This window comes from Oryctolagus cuniculus, chromosome 18 (genome assembly GCF_051225735.1).
Source record: "Oryctolagus cuniculus isolate XC-2025 breed Fujian yellow rabbit chromosome 18, ASM5122573v1, whole genome shotgun sequence".
NCBI lineage: Eukaryota > Metazoa > Chordata > Mammalia > Lagomorpha > Leporidae > Oryctolagus > Oryctolagus cuniculus.
The window spans coordinates 41,731,432-41,747,348 of record NC_142884.1 but is presented as its reverse complement, the minus strand read 5'-3'; the positions used below and the strand labels follow the sequence as shown (position 1 = coordinate 41,747,348).

The following is a 15,917-nucleotide window of genomic DNA, read 5'->3' as shown; positions in this document are numbered from 1 at the left end:
CTGACTTCTACATGCATGGGTCTATTATGAGGCATTATGCTCAAACCTCTCCTCCTCTCCATATCAGCCATGGTGATTTCAGACAAGAAAAAGGATGACATCCTTGACTGCCCAAGACGAATGTTAAGAACATCTTTCACCTCAGTTGAGACTACATGGAGAGCCTCTACTTTCTCCCCCACCCAGCAGTGATGAAGTGAACCTCTGCCTTGCACAAGGATGGTTTCACAGAGGCCCTGTGGAAAGGTGTCTTTCCTCCTGTCACATATATGGAAGCCAATGGGAACCAGTAATGATGCATTCTTATCAGCTGAGGGCTAATCCTTCCAGATCCAGCAGTACTGAGGTGCCTCCATCTTGGATTTCAACAAAAAACTTGTTCTTACTATCCCAACCTGACAGTGATAAGGTTTGTGTCCCTACTTTCTCTTGACTGTGCAACGTGAAAAACAAATAGTTAAAACATAAAGTTGAAAAAAAAACTCCAGGGTCTTAGAATACTCAAAATTTCCACTACTCAATCAAAAATCACTCATACTGAGGCTGGTGTTGTGAATTTGTGGCAGCATCCCATCTCAGAATATCAGTTTGTCCCAGTTGCTCTGATTCTGATCCAACTCCTTGATAATATGCCTGTGAAAGTAACAGAAGGATAGCCCAAGTCCTTGGGCCCTGCGATCCAGGTGGAAGACCTATTTGGAGTTCCAGGCTCCTAGCTTTGCCTGGCCCAGCCCAACCATTTGCCATTTGTAGAGTAAATCAGCAGATGGAAGAATCTTGCTCTTACTCTTGCTCTCACTATCTCTCTGTGTCCCTCTTCCCTTCAAATAAATTATCTCAAAAAAATCATTTATATTTAGAACCAATAAAATCTCAAATCAAATGAAAAAGGAGAATCAGCAGTTGCTAATTGTAAGAAGAAAGAGATGTTAGAATGATCTCACAAAGATTTAGAGCAGCTATTGATAAAAATGCTTCATTAAACAATTATGAATACTTCAATAAGCTTGAAATGAGTGAAAAACAAGTAAAAACACAAAAACTAAAGTTAGAAAAATACAATGTCCCATCCAGTATTTTAGAAATGAAAAATATAGTAAATGGGAAAAAAAAAAAAAAAGCTCAATGGGCAAACTCAATGGCAGAATAAAAGGGGATGGAAAAAAGAATAAATTAGAAGACAGAATGTTTGCAATCTTCTAATCTGAACAAAGAGAAAACATACTTGAGAAAAATGAACAGAGCCTCAGGGAACTACGAGAACATAACAGAAGATCCAACACTCATGCCATCAGAGCTACTAAAGAGAGATTAAGAGGGCAGTATCAAAAAGTGCTTAGAAAAAAAATCTGAATTTCTAAGAACCATAAAGCTGTAGATTCAAAAAGCTGAATTAAACTCCAAGAGAAGACGGTCAAAAATATCTGTGCTAAGACACAGCATGACTTGTGAAAACTAAGAACAAAAAAAATCTGGAAAGCAGCCAGACAAGACAGCTGGGGGTGGGGGCAAAGGATAAAATGACAGTTTTGATTGCTTATGAGAGACTATGAAGGCTAGAGGATGTGGCACAAGAGCTTCTAAGAAATGAAAGAAAAAAACTACCAACTCAGAAGCTTTTATCAGTAAATATATTCATTAGGAAAAAGGGGGAATAGAATGACATACTGTGTTCAATGCAGTCTATGTAAAAATGAAAAGCTGATCCTGAAATTGACATAAAAATGTGGGGGACTCACACTACTCAAAACAATAGCATTAGAGTACTCACACTTTTTCAATTTACTCACACTTTCAAAATTTACTACTAAGCTGCAATAATTGAGATACTGTGGCTCTGGCATAAGGATAGACATCGAGATCAATGAAATAAACAGCCCCCAAATAACTCATAATTCTCTGGTCAACTGATTTTGAGAAAAGCTCAAAGACAATTCAATGGGAAAGAAATGTCTTTTAAACAGATATTTCTAGGGCAACTCGATAGCCTACATGCAAAGGAATGAATTTGGACTCTTACCTAACACCAACTGCTTCAGTGCCACTGTTAGAAAAGACTCTTTCCTCTGTTAGAGGTTTGTAAGTGGGTCTGTTTCTGAGTTCTATGTGCGTATCTCTGCCAGTACCACAGACTTGGTTTCTGTATTTACATGATGTCCGGAAATTCGAAAAAAACTATTCTTCCCACTTTATTTTCTCTTTTCTGAAATTTTTAACTATTGTATTTGCTTTTGTAGTTTATTTTTGTAGTGTATCTTATTTTCCTTTTAATGTTTATGAGGCCTATTTTGATAGCTCTTGTTTTATTCCTAATATTGGTCGTTTGTATCATCTTATTTCTATGTCTGTCTTGCTGGAAGTTTGTCAGTTTTAATGATTTTTTCGAGAAACAGCTCTTTGTTTCATCATTTCTTTCCTTTTTTACTATTTTGAATTTCACTGACTTCTGCTCATAATTTTGTTTGCTTTGACTTATTTTGCTCTTTCTAGATTCTTAAAGGCTTAGTTATTTGATTTCAGACTGAGAATGGGAGAGGGAGGAGGAGGTGTGGTAGGAGTAGAGGTGGGAGGGCGGGTATGGTGGGAAGAATCATTATATTCCTAAAGTTGTACTTATGAAATTTGTACTCATTAAACAACAGGTTTCTTTGAGGGAAAAAAATTAAAAAATTAAAAAAAACACTTCTAGGGTTTATCTAAAAAAAACTAAATAATTCAAGAAGTTGGAATGAAGAGATACTAGCAAACCTAGAGTTCAAACAGGGCAGATCAAGATGGGTCTCACCAAAGCATTAAACTAAATCCAGCTGCACTAATCATTAAACAAAGATATCTTGGAAATGGAATACAAGTTTATAGCTTGCTTCTCCTTTCTTTCAAGATTTATTTTTTTTTTTGTTTGTTTGAAAGTAACAGAGAGGAGGGGAAAGAGGGAGAGAGAGGGAGAGAAAGGGAGAGAGAGGGAGAGAGGGAGAGAGAGAGAGAGAATGAATTTCTTTCATCCACTGGTTCATTCCCTAAATGGCTGCAATGGCCAGGGCTGGGCCAGGCCATAGCCAGGAGCCCGTGGGTGCAGGGGCCCAAACACTTGTGCCATCTTCTGCAGCTTTCCTAGGCACATTAGCAGGGAGCTGGATGGGAAGTGCAGCAGCTGGGTTTTGAACCAGCATCCATGTGGGACTTTGGCGTACCAGGCAGAGGCTTAACCTGCTATGCCACAATGCTGGCCCCTAGACTGCAGTTCTTCCAAACTTTAGAAAAACTTTTAAAGACCATAAAATACACAGGGTAGTTAAAACAACTTTAGGTGCAGCCAAATGATTTGGAATCAAGGTCTGGTTCTACTACTGACTAGTGTGATTTAAGGAAATGAAGACAGTGAGGGGAAGAAAGTGGGACCATAAAACCTTCTAAACTTTAGTTTCCTCCCATATAAAAGGTCCAAATACATATTTAGCTCGAATACATACTCTATAACTTTTCAGCATCACAAAACGCAATTATTAAAGGATGGTTTAGCACAGAAGCTGAAGAGAGAGACTAGGGGGGCTACCGTTGTGGCCTAAAAGGTTAAGCTACTGTCTATGACACCAGCATCATATATGGGTGCTGGTTCGTGTCCTGGTTGCTCCACTTCTGATCCAGCTCCCTGATGATAGTGTGGCAAAATCGGTGGAAGATGGCCCAAGTGCTTGGGCCCCTTCACCCACGTGAGAGAGTCAGATGAAGCTCCTGGCTGCTGGCTTCAGCCAGCCTAGCCCTAGCCCTTGTGGCCATCTGGGGGAGCGAACCAGTAAATGGAAGATCTCTCTCTTTCTCTGCCTCTCCCTTTCTCTTTATATGTAACTTTAACTCTCAAATAAATAAATAAACCTTAAAAAAACAAACAAACAGAGATATTCTGATGTGAGAACAGGATGTGTGTGTGCTCAGGGGACCTCAGGATGGAAACCTTTGATATGGGTTAGAGCTCAGAAGGGATGTATTCTGTGTGGCAAGGGAAGGTAGGGTATGCCACTTGGTTAAGGCTTTGGCGGGCACCAAGGCAACAGACTGTATTCTGTTGTCTCTCTTTCACTCCTGTGAGGGAGGCCTGTATAGTATGGTAATAAAAGGAGAGTAGCAGAGAAAGTCAGACAACAAATGAAGCACAAGTAGTTAATCCAAGTATTACTACAGTTGCCCCCTGACTTATCATGGTTTGACTTAATAATTTTTCTGACTTTTTAACGACACAAAATGATATGCTCTCAGGAAAAAAAAAACACACTAAAATTTTAAATTTTGTTTTTTTCCCAAGCCAGTGATAGTATGAAAGTCTCTTATGAAGCTGGGCAGTGGTAGCAAATCTGAGTTCCCAGGAAGCCACACCATCACTACTCCACAGGGTGCTGTGTTACTAAACTAGGATGTTCAGTAACTTAAATGTATTAAGTGTAGCAATTCTTTTTTTTTTTTTTTCCACATGGACAACCGGTGCCATTTGGGGTGCATTGGCTTTGCTGGGTCTCCTTGATGGCAGATCACTGTGTAAAGCTGCTATTAACTGACCTGCCATCCATCTTGATATTGCTTCTGTTGTCTAGTGTGTTCCTCTTTTTCCTGGTCCCTGTTAAAGTAGAACACTCTGGCAGCTGATTGGATATTAGCCAATGGGGTACTTAGTCCCATCCCTAATCTTTGGTGGCCTGAGTTAGAAATCTGTAGTCACAGGTATGTCTTTGACAGTGTTTTTTCCTGTGAGAAAAGACAGCACGCATGAGAGTTATGTCTTTTTAGCTAGGCTCCAAACATGATGACCACCTTACCCAATCTGTTTAAAATTTGAAGTTATCAGGAAAATTTTTTATCTCTTCCTTAGTTTGGTTTGGAAAAGGGGGGTTGGCTGTCTACTGCATCCATGGCAAAATGAATCTAGCTGTGATTTATCCTGAAGAGAACAGAGAAATGAGGCAACAAGTCAGGCCTCTCATACTGCTCATTCTTAACATCATGTGAAAATTCGGGACTCTCAAACATCAACAACTTATGCCCTTGTTCCATCAAAACTTTCCTTTTAGAAGCCCCTACCTCAATTCAAGCTGTCTCAAACCATGACAATACCACAATTATAACAAGAAGAATGCATGAGGCAGTAAAAAACAGTTCCAATTAGGCCCAGTGTTCACAGCTATCCTATGGTAGCAATTGACCAAGAGCTATGACTAGATCTCCAGTTGTAGCTGCTCTACATGCCATATCCAGAATAATATATGGAAATAAACCAGCCTCCCTCCACCACTGTCATCACTGTGTCCATATGCATCTTGGAGCACAGTCGTCCTGTAGTTCCAAAACATTTCCTGTTGGCACCAGAAGTGATATACCCACAACACGTCTGTGTAACCTGAACTCAGAAACATTTGGGGAAAAAAATGCTAAAAGGCCTAAAGTTCTTCATGGGCATTGTATATGGTAGACAATTAGAAGATCAATGGAAATGAATAAAATTCATCATCCAAACCTAAATGGAAAACTTCGTTTCCCATCCATCTGAATAAAACTGGTCTGCTACAAGTAAGATTAGCTTTGAGTGCAAAAGATAGCAAAGAACATCACATAATGATTTTTCAAGCCTTGAAACAAAATCCTTAATGATTCAGGGAAAGAACAGGAACCTCTGTTCTTTTCACCAAGGACCTTCCAACACGCTCATTTTCTAGAGTGAATGTTAATGTTTATCCAAGGCTATTTCTGAGTTTACCACAGTTCTAATAAGCAGAGAAACTTCTAGTTTAAATATTTCATTCTGGGGGCCAGGTTGTGATATAGCATGCAAAGCCTCAGATGCCAGCAGCCCATAAAGGTGCAAGATTGTGTCCTGGCTGCACTACTTCTGATCCGCTCCATTCTATGTGCCCAAGAAAGCAGCAGAAAATGGCCCAAATGCTTGGACCCCTGCCATACACATAAGAGACCCAAATAAAACTCCTGACTCCTGGCTTTGGTCTGGCTCAGTCCTGGCCTTTGCAGCCATTTGGGGAGGGAACTAGGGGGTAGAACATCTCTTTCTCTCTCTCTCTGTAGCTCATTCAAATAAATAATTTTTTAAAGATATTTATTTATTTAAAAGTTAGAGTTAGGCCAGCGCCGCGGCTTAATAGGCTAATCCTCCGCCTTGCAGCGCTGGCACACCGGGTTCTAGTCCCGGTCGGGGCGCCGGATTCTGTCCCGGTTGCCCCTCTTCCAGGCCAGCTCTCTGCTGTGGCCCGAGAGTGCAGTGGAAGATGGCCCAAGTCCTTGGGCCCTGCACCCGATGGGAGACTAGGATAAGCACCTGGCTCCTGCCTTCGGATCAGCGCGGTGCGCCGGCCGCAGCAGCCATTGGATGGTGAACCAATGGCAAAGGAAGACCTTTCTCTCTGTCTCTCTCTCACTGTCCACTCTGCCTGTGTAAAAAAAAAAAAAAAAAAAAAAAAAAGGTAAAATAAGAAAGAGTTACACAGAGACAGAGGAGAGGCAGAGAAAGAGAGGTCTTCCATCCGCTGGTTCACTCCCCAAATGGCCACAACGGCCGGAGCTGTGTCAATCCGAAGCCAGGAGCCAGGGGCTTCTTCTAGGTCTCCCACATGGGTGTAGGGGCTCAAGGACTTGGGCCATCTTCTGCTGTACCAGGTGATAGCAGAGAGCTGGATTGGAAGTGGAGCAGCCGAGTCTCGAACGGGTACCCATATGGGATGCCAGTGCTTCAGGCCAAGGCATTAACCCTCTGTGCCACAGCGTCGGCCCCAATAAATAAATCTTTAACAACAATATTTCATTCTGAAATAATGGCAGTAGGATCAGGCTGGTATATATTAAATGATTATTAAAAAACAAGGAACAGACTTGAAAAAGGCAACTGGTAAAAGTACATATTTAAAAATCATCCTATTTATGGGGCCAGCGCTGCGGTGTAGTGGGTAAAGCCACTACATACAATGATAACATCCCATATCGGCACTGGTTCAAGTCCTGTCTGATCCACTTCTGAAATGGCTCCCTGCTAATAGCCTGGGAAAAGCAGCAGAGGATTGCCCCACAATGTGGGAGAGCCAGATGAAGCTCCTGGCTTCAGCCTGGCTTAGCCCTGGCAATTGCCAATTAGGGATTGAACCAGCAAAAGGAAAATCTCTTTCCCTCTGTCACTCTGACTTTCAAATAAAATAAATCTTTAAAAATAAGAAATAAAAAAACAAAAATCACCCTATTTAATCAGACTCACTTTCTCGTAACTCAATAATTGGAACACTGAGAACTTAATTTGGAAAATGGCAGAAACCTAATATTGCGTTCCTATTTTTCATCTTTCAAAATTGTTTAACATCTGAATTGAGCATTCCATCCATCATTTCTCTGCTTCACTGACTTCTCCACCAGTTGCTGCGGTTCTGCTCTATAAGGTAAAAATGCCTCACATGCATCCTACTTAAAAAAAAAAAGAGTTATATATTAGTTTATTAGGCTTAATCTGAGAGTTCTTTTTATTTCAGGCATTGTTAATAAAATATTCTTAAATATGTGAGTACACTAGTCTTCTAGTTGTTACTAATGCCATGTATTCAGATCCTTTAGATGGATGAACTCATTCATTAGAGCAATTTCAAAAAGTGGAAACTCATTATCTTCATTTTACAGCTGAGGAAACTAAAGCATAGAAAGTTTACAGAGAGTACTTCTGGTTATGCAGCTAGTGATATGGAGCTAGGCTTTAGTTTACTAAATATCTGATAGCAGTTTAACTTTTTTAAAGGTTTATTTGAAAGGCAGAGTTTACAAAGGGGGGGGGAGAAGAAGGGGGAGGGGGGAGGGAAGGGGAGAGGAGAGGAGAGGAGAGGAGAGGAGAGGAGAGGAGAGGAGAGGAGAGGAGAGGAGACTTCCATCTGCTGGTTCACTCCCCAAATGGCTAAATGGCTGCAATGGCTGGAGCTGGGCCAGACCAAAGCCAGGAGCCAGAGCTTCATCTGGGTCTCCCACATGGGTACAGGAGCCCAAGCAGTTGGACCATCTTCTGCGGCTTTCTCAGGTATGTTAGCTGGGAGCTGAATCAGAAGTGGAGCAGCCGGGACTCAAACTGGGGACCATATGGGATGCCAACACTGCAGGCAGTGGCTTTACCCACTAAGCCACAGTGCCTGTCCCTCAGTTTAATTTTTTATATATGATTAGTCCTCCTGTATTAAAAAGTATAGAGCTGCAGCATCTTCTTAACCAATATTTTCTATTCTTCTACTTCATGAGTATCAATAATCCAAACCAATTTATAGTGACAGTATTTGTTTTAAATTATTTTTAAATTATTTATTTTCATTGTATTTGAAAAACAGATATATAAAGAGACAGAAATAATGACAGAGAGAGACAAACAGGCAGACAGAGATCTTCTATTTGCTGATTTACTCCCAAATATACAAAACAGCAAGGGCTAGGTAAGGCCAAAAGAAGGAGCCCAGAACCAGAGTTTCATATATATTCATATATATATATTCATATATATTCATATATATATATATTCATATATATTCATATATATATATATTCATATATAGTGACAGGGTCCCTACTTCAGCCATCACCTTTTGCTTAATCAGGGTGCACATTAGCGGGAAATTCAAATCAGAAGAACTGGGACTCGAATCCAGGCACTAATGCATGTGTCTCATGCGACCCATTAACCGCTATGCCAAACGCCAGTCCCCCTTTAAATTCCTTTAGCACATCTTTTTGTGCTATGTGTGGACAGGACTTACTAATCTATAATGTAAAAAATGACTTCCCAAACATAAAATAAAGGAAATTCACTAACTATTAATATCAGTCATCAGATATGGGTGCTTATTCAAACACTCTAAAACACAGCTCAAGATTTTGATCATAGCTCTTACAGATGATACTGAATGTTAAGTTTTATTGCAGGGTTATGAGAATCTGTGGTTAGGAAAAATAAGTTCTAAAACAGGGAAGGGAACTTTACATGCAATGCATATACAACTGGTGTTTGGATATATTAATGTACTTGATATTTCAAATAATGTAATTTCAAAGAGGAAAATGAAAATTATATGGTTGAGCAGAAAGATCAAACCGCAGACTAATGATGAAGGCTGATAATATGTGTGTACTGGCGCCTCTGGAGGCTGGGAGAGCACCCTGGTCCGTGTCTTCATTTATGGGCACTGAAAATGGACTTTCTGGCTTCCATTTTAAGTGAATTTCACCAAGTGATAGGTAGGAAAAATATGTTAAAAAATTAACATGGAAATCAGTTCCAACTTAATGCTTTGATTTTTATTCATATTCAAATTTCATATGCTTTAAGCAACAGAAAAAGAATCCCAGAAATCAGCAAATTACCTGGAATGTAGCTCTGTGCTGCCATTATTATATTTGCTTCCTCTTTCCCATACACCAAAATCAGGCACACGGTAAACTCTTTCCACACAAAATACAAGGTTTTGAATAAAAGAGACCTAAAGAAAAGAAATGAAACATAATGGCATATGCAAAAACAGGGTCTTCAAGATACTGAAGAGAATAATTAGATACCATTGGGATTTCAAATACATACTCACCTCCCAACACACACTTTTTTAACATCCTGAAATTCTTACGATTACTACATTACTATGAACACTACTATTTTTGAGATTTCTATAAAGTTCACTTTATGTGAGAACCTAATATTATACAGTAGAAATAAAATCTAAATCTTCTCATGCTCCAACTATAATTCTTTAATGAAATATCTATTACTGCTTATAAGGACTATGTATCTTAAAAACTAATAAAAATATAAAACATTGTGTTTTTTTAATTTTTATTTAATGAATATAAATTTCCAAAGTACAGCTTATGGATTACAATGGCTTCCCCCCCATAACGTCCCTCCCACCCGCAACCCTCCCCTCTCCCACTCCCTCTCCCCTTCCATTCACATCAAGATTCATTTTCGATTCTCTTTATCTACAGAAGATCAGTTTAGCATACATTAAGTAAAGATTTCAACAGTTTGCTCCCACACAGAAACATAAAGTGAAAAATAATAGATGATTTTTTAAATGATGATGAAATCAGATCAGACCTATTGTCATGTTTAATCCCAGTGAGAGTCAAGTTGGGAATTGATAATTTCTTCTTTTTTTTTTTTTTTCAGAAGATCAGTTTAGTATACATTAAGTAAAGCTTTCAATAGTTTGCACCCCCATAGAAACACAAAGTGAAATATACTGTTTGAGTACTCGTTATAGCATTAAGTCTCAATGTACAGCACATTAAGGACAGAGATCCTACATGAGGAGTAAGTGCACAGTGACTCCTGTTGTTGACTTTACAAATTGACACTCCTGTTTATGGCCTCGGTAATCTCCCCATGCTCCAGTCATGAGTTTCCAAGACTATGGAAGCCCCTTGAGTTCTCCGACTCTTATCTTGTTTAGACAAGGTCATAGTCAAAGTGGAGGTTCTCTCCTCCCTTCAGAGAAAGGTACCTCCTTCTTTGAAGACCTGAAAACATTGTTTTTATAATATATAATATTCATAATCTAAATAATCCATAAGAAATACAAAATAAAATTAAAACTTTGGAGGAAAAAAAGTATTTCTCTTTTCTGCAAAGCGCCAGTTCCATGTTGAATCAACCAAGAGTCTTGAGTCACATTCTCCTGGAATATAATCTTCTTGCATTTTCTATAGCTACAGGTACCTTTCCTATAAACTCAGAGCTCACAGTTGGAAGCAGGATCTAACCAATGTGCAAGATTCAAAACTTCTATGTAAAGATTCCAGACCTTTGACAAAATGCATACATTTAAAACAAACTATGGAATGCAAAGATTATGGTCAGTTTTTGTTTAATAAATATGTACTCATTTTAATAAAGGCAATTTCTTAAGTGGTTATTGTGCCTGATTACTGGGTTTTACATGTAGTCATTATGTTGGATTTAATATGGTGAACTGAATGTATGCAGATGCTTACCCTTAATCATGAAATATTCCTAACACAGCAATCATATCCTCACTTGATGCTATATACATGTAATTAACATAATGATTGTATACACTTTTAAGGATGAAACAACACAAGAAATCAAGGTAAGTTTCCATCAATAGACAAGAAATTTTGAGAAATTGAGGGAGGCACATGGGAAAGAATTAGTGGAGAAACCACAGTAGTGGAAACCACAATCACACAAAATAGTTTTTCTGGCTCTCCAGGGGTTCCAAAAAAATCTCTAAACTCACACAGTCAGCAAACACATTGATCAAGCTGATCAGGGAGTAGTCTGCCCTGGTGATGTTACAAATGATGAATGGCTGGGCCGCTTGAATCCATTTTTCCATTCTTCTCCCCAGCTGAGACAAATTTGCCCTCAAGGCCAACAACAGCTAACTCATTTCAGTGAAGAAAAGAAGAAAAGAAGAGCAGAGGAAATGCTACTTCAGTGGGGCCTCACAGAAATGAGAGAGTGGGAGTTAATTCTAGATTTATACAAAACACATGTCCAGCCTACAACATCTCAGCATTGGAGCAGTATCCATAGTCAGTCAACTTAAATTTTGACTTAGAGTATCAGTGAGGGTCCCTCCAACTTTCTGTCACTCCCCACTATCTTGCCTAAGGGAAACCTCCTTGGACAGAAAAAGTTGGCCATTTTCATGATATCCACTTTTCTATGGTCTTAAGGAGTTATTTTGATGTTATAATGCATACAGAAAAGTATGTCAGTCTCCAAGTTCAAAGCTTCAATGCCATCTGGCTCCTTCTTCCTTTCTTGAGAAGCTTCTCCAGTGAATAGTTTGTTTCTCCCGTCATCCCTGGGACCAGGGCTACGCCTTGGTAAGGGGATCCAGTTGGGTTACAGAAATGGTTGCATGGATGGCTCTAACAGCTTTTCTGGATTAACAAATTCTGCGGAGTAAACTAAAGTCCCACTTGCACGTCTGTTAACTGTCCTCCTCCTAATGCAAGTCCCTGGGGGCAGGAATTTGTTCTGTTCATTGCTATATCCCCAAGAGAACAAGGGCTCTCACAAAGTAGATGCCCAAAGATAACTGCAGCTGGACTTCCTCCTTCAGAGTCCTCAACTAAAGAACCTGTGCTTGCAAGGATTACCAAAAGACAATTTCATAGAAGTCCAATCACTCATCCTTTCCATCTCTTCCTCTCCATCTCATTTCATAAAATGGATCCCAGGATTCTTCCTGAAAGTTCCCGTTCTCTAGGTTATGGACACATGTTCTATGTGTTTCCCATCTCCCTGACTGCCTTCTCTTCTTGCTCCCACCCCAATCATTAGCATTGTTCACAACTCCGGTTCCTCTCTCCAGACACAGACCTCATCCCTCAAGAAAGTTCATTCACTAGGAAAGGTTTCAACTGTAGACAGTGTATACTACAAGAGACAATACACATAGTATAATGCCAAGGCAAGAATATCACACATGGAAGACTTGACTCTGCTCTGGCTATACAGCAAACTACATAGGTGAAACATGGTAAATTATCCTCACCAAGACCTAGTTGTTATAAAATGAAATGATTTAATGTATGTTTTAAAGATTTATTTATTTATTGACAGACAGTATTAACAGAGGGAGGGAGAGGGGAGAGACAGAGAGAGAGGTCTTCCATCCACTGGTTCACTCCTCAAATAGCCACAATGGCCTAAGCTGAGCTGATCCAAAGCCAGGACCCAGGAGTTTTTTCTGGGTCTCCTACATGGGTGCAGCAGCCCAAACACTTGGGCCATCTTCCGCTACTTCCCCAGGCCATTAGCATGGAGCTGGATTGGAAGTGAAGCAGCTGGGACTCGAACCAGTGCCATATATTAGGATGCTGACACCACAGCATTGACCCCTGATTTCATGTATGTTTACAATGCATATTTAACACTCAGTGGTTTTTCCATTATCCTACTCCTGAATATCTACAACTCATACCACTGCTTCAATATTCCATAATAAAATATTTCTATTTAAAGTTTTGAACTCATCTTTGGCTACTATCAACTAAAATTCATATAGCCATTGATCTGGACTGAGTTCCTGCACTAGGCCCAGCAGACCAGGTCAAACCAGAATGGATTCACTCATGCTAGGTGCCACATAATCAAATTGAACTTTGAAATAGGCCAGATCACCCCCCAACCCCACCCCTGAAAAAAAGAAAACAACAGTAAATTCACAGCAATTAATGAAAATAAATCCAGTTTGAGAAAGTCCTTGCTCTAATCCTATAAGGCAACTTTGAAACCAGCAGCTTTTGCTCCATGTCAGCTTTCTTCAACACTTCTCTACTTGTAAGGCCAATGCCCTCTGCTCAGTACACCAAGCATCTTTTCTAAATCTTTAGAGGTTTCTCAATTCATCAATCACTGATAAATGTTAATTCGATTTTATGCTAAATTTGTTGTAATTGGGGCAGGCGCTGTGGTGTAGCAGGTAAAGCTACCATCTGCAGTGTCGACATCTTATATGCGTGCCGGTTCAAGTCCCAGCTGCTCCACTTCCCATCCAGCTCTCTGGTAAGGCCTGGAAAAGCAGAAGATGGCCCAAGTCCTTGGGCCCCTGCACCCATGAGGGAGATCTTAAAGAAGCTTCTGGCTCCTGATCAGCACAGCTCTGGCTGTTGCATCCAACTGGAGAGTGAACCAGCTGATGAAGACCTCTCTCTGCCTCTCTCTGCTTCTGCCTTTCTGTAACTCTTTCAAGTAAATAAACAAATCTTTAAAAAAAATTGTTGTAATGTCTTTTGATACTATATATCTCCTTTATTCCCAATATTTATACTACAACATGGCCTGCTGATTTTTCACATCATTCTGTTAGCATGTGACTAGCATTTGGCCCCCCAAACTCATGTAGACATTTATACCCCAAAGTTTTATGGTAAACTTTAACGAATTAATGGTTAATGAATTAACAGTGGAGGCTTGATACACTTATGGTGTCTGAAGGTGGGGTCTTCGGGAAGTGATTAAATAGCAAGGGCAGGGCCCCATGATAACTACCAGGAGAGACCACAGAGAGGGCAGAAGAAGAGTGTGCTCCCTGCTTCTGTTTCCTGGTGAGCCACATGATCTTCCTTTGGCACACAGATGCTAGACGAATAGGGCTGCTGAATCTTAGACTGTGACCCTCCAAAAACATAAGCCAAAGGTCTTAAAAAAAAAAAAAAAGCTCCTGCCAGGTATTTTACTAAAAGTATTAAGTATTTAGCAACATCTTTGGTCAAAAAGCTTTATCAATCTTGAAAATGTCACATTTGAAGTTCAGATGCCCCATAACCTACCCTTGACTCCACATACCTTTATTTATTTCCTTTCCTCTGACAGGGACCCTGAGTTCCAGCTGGGCTGACTGCTATCAGTCCTGCTCATCTATAACTGAAGCACTTTCTTTAGCCCCAGATCAAAACTTCCTTCTTTGGTTAAATCTCTGAGTTCTCCTAACTCTCACTATACTTAGCTAGGACCAAAATATCTTAATTTTTTGTTTCATGTGTTTGTTTCTAATTAGTATACAGGTTCACCATCCCTTATTTACAATTCTAAAGTATCACAAGCTAAGCAAACAGTCATTTTTTTAAACTTATCTACCAACAAAATCTAAAATTGAGGTGAAATAATTTTCCTTAGTATCCCACTCTGTGTAAATATATACAACTTAGTGCAAAAATATTAATGTGCTGATTATGTAGTTCTGCCTGAAATCTTGGATGAGTTGTTATATAATATAAGGTATCTTAACAGTATTACCTTTTCAAAATGCAAAAAAATCTGAAATCAAAACACATTTTGTTCCAAAGGTTTCTGTAGATAAGGAACTGTGGATTTACATACTTCTGTGAATTCAAAAATTAAATTTCTTTTTTTCCCACAAAAATAATGTTGTGCTTTAATAAACATTAGGCAAGTGAGGAAATATGAAAATTGTTAGAATATACAAATAAAAATCACAACCATTTCCAAGACCAGGGTATATTGAGTATTTTTTTAAGTTTTTTTTTATTTATTTGAAAGTCAGAATTACATAGAAAGAAGGAGAGAGAGAGAGAGAGAGAGGTCTTTCATATGATGGTTCACTCCTCAATTGGCCACAATAGCCGGAGTTGTGCCGATCTGAAGCTAGGAGCCAGGAGCTTCTTCTGGGTCTCCTACACAGGTGCAGGGGTCCAAGGACTTGGACCATTTTCTACTGCTTTCCTAGGCCGTAACAGAGAGTTGGATTGGAAGTGGAGCAGCTGGGTCTCAAACTGGTGCCCATATGGGGTGCAGGTACTGCAGGCGGTGGCTTAACCTGCTATGCCACAGTGCTGGCCCCAAGAATTAATTTCAATCCTGACCCTAGTGTATGTACCCAATGTTGTTAGTAAACGCTTTGCTCCCTCTTCATACTGACATCTAATTTGTGTCACCTCGCTTTGAACGTTTTTACCTTTCAAATCCACTCTTGAAAAATATCTGTAGAGAACTATTTCTAATCTGAAAGAACTAGGACAGTCAGGTCCCAATGTTGTCTGTAGCATTTTCTGGATATTAAAAGCAAAACAAAACAAAACTTTAAAATATCTGAAATATTTTCAAAACAGAGTAAATGCAAAGGAATCAATAAGAATTAGAGTAACCATGTGCTAAAAAATTAAGGTCTTTTTTTTTTTTTTTTGACAGGCAGAGTTAGACAGTGAGAGAGAGAGACAGAGAGAAAGATCCTCCTTCCATTGGTTCACCCTCCAAATGGCCACTACAGTCGGCGCACTACGGCTGGTGCTGCGCCGATCTGAAGCCAGGAGGCAGGTGCTTCCTCCTGGTCTCCCATGCGGGTGCAGGGCCCAAGGACTTGGGCCATCCTCCACCGCACTCCCGGGCCACGGCAGAGAGCTGGACTGGAGGAGGAGCA

At 39.8% G+C, this 15,917-nt stretch overlaps 1 protein-coding gene across 18 annotated transcripts in view; it reads right to left on the bottom strand.

Annotated features, from left to right (window-relative positions):
• PHKB (phosphorylase kinase regulatory subunit beta) overlaps window positions 1-15,917 on the bottom strand; it is a 226,063-nt gene that overhangs the window by 128,882 nt on the left and 81,264 nt on the right. For all 18 annotated transcript variants that reach the window (XM_008248369.5, XM_008248371.5, XM_089318649.1 and 15 more), the window contains 1 exon segment: window positions 9,373-9,488. In XM_008248369.5, the coding sequence (XP_008246591.3) occupies window positions 9,373-9,488 (116 nt within the window).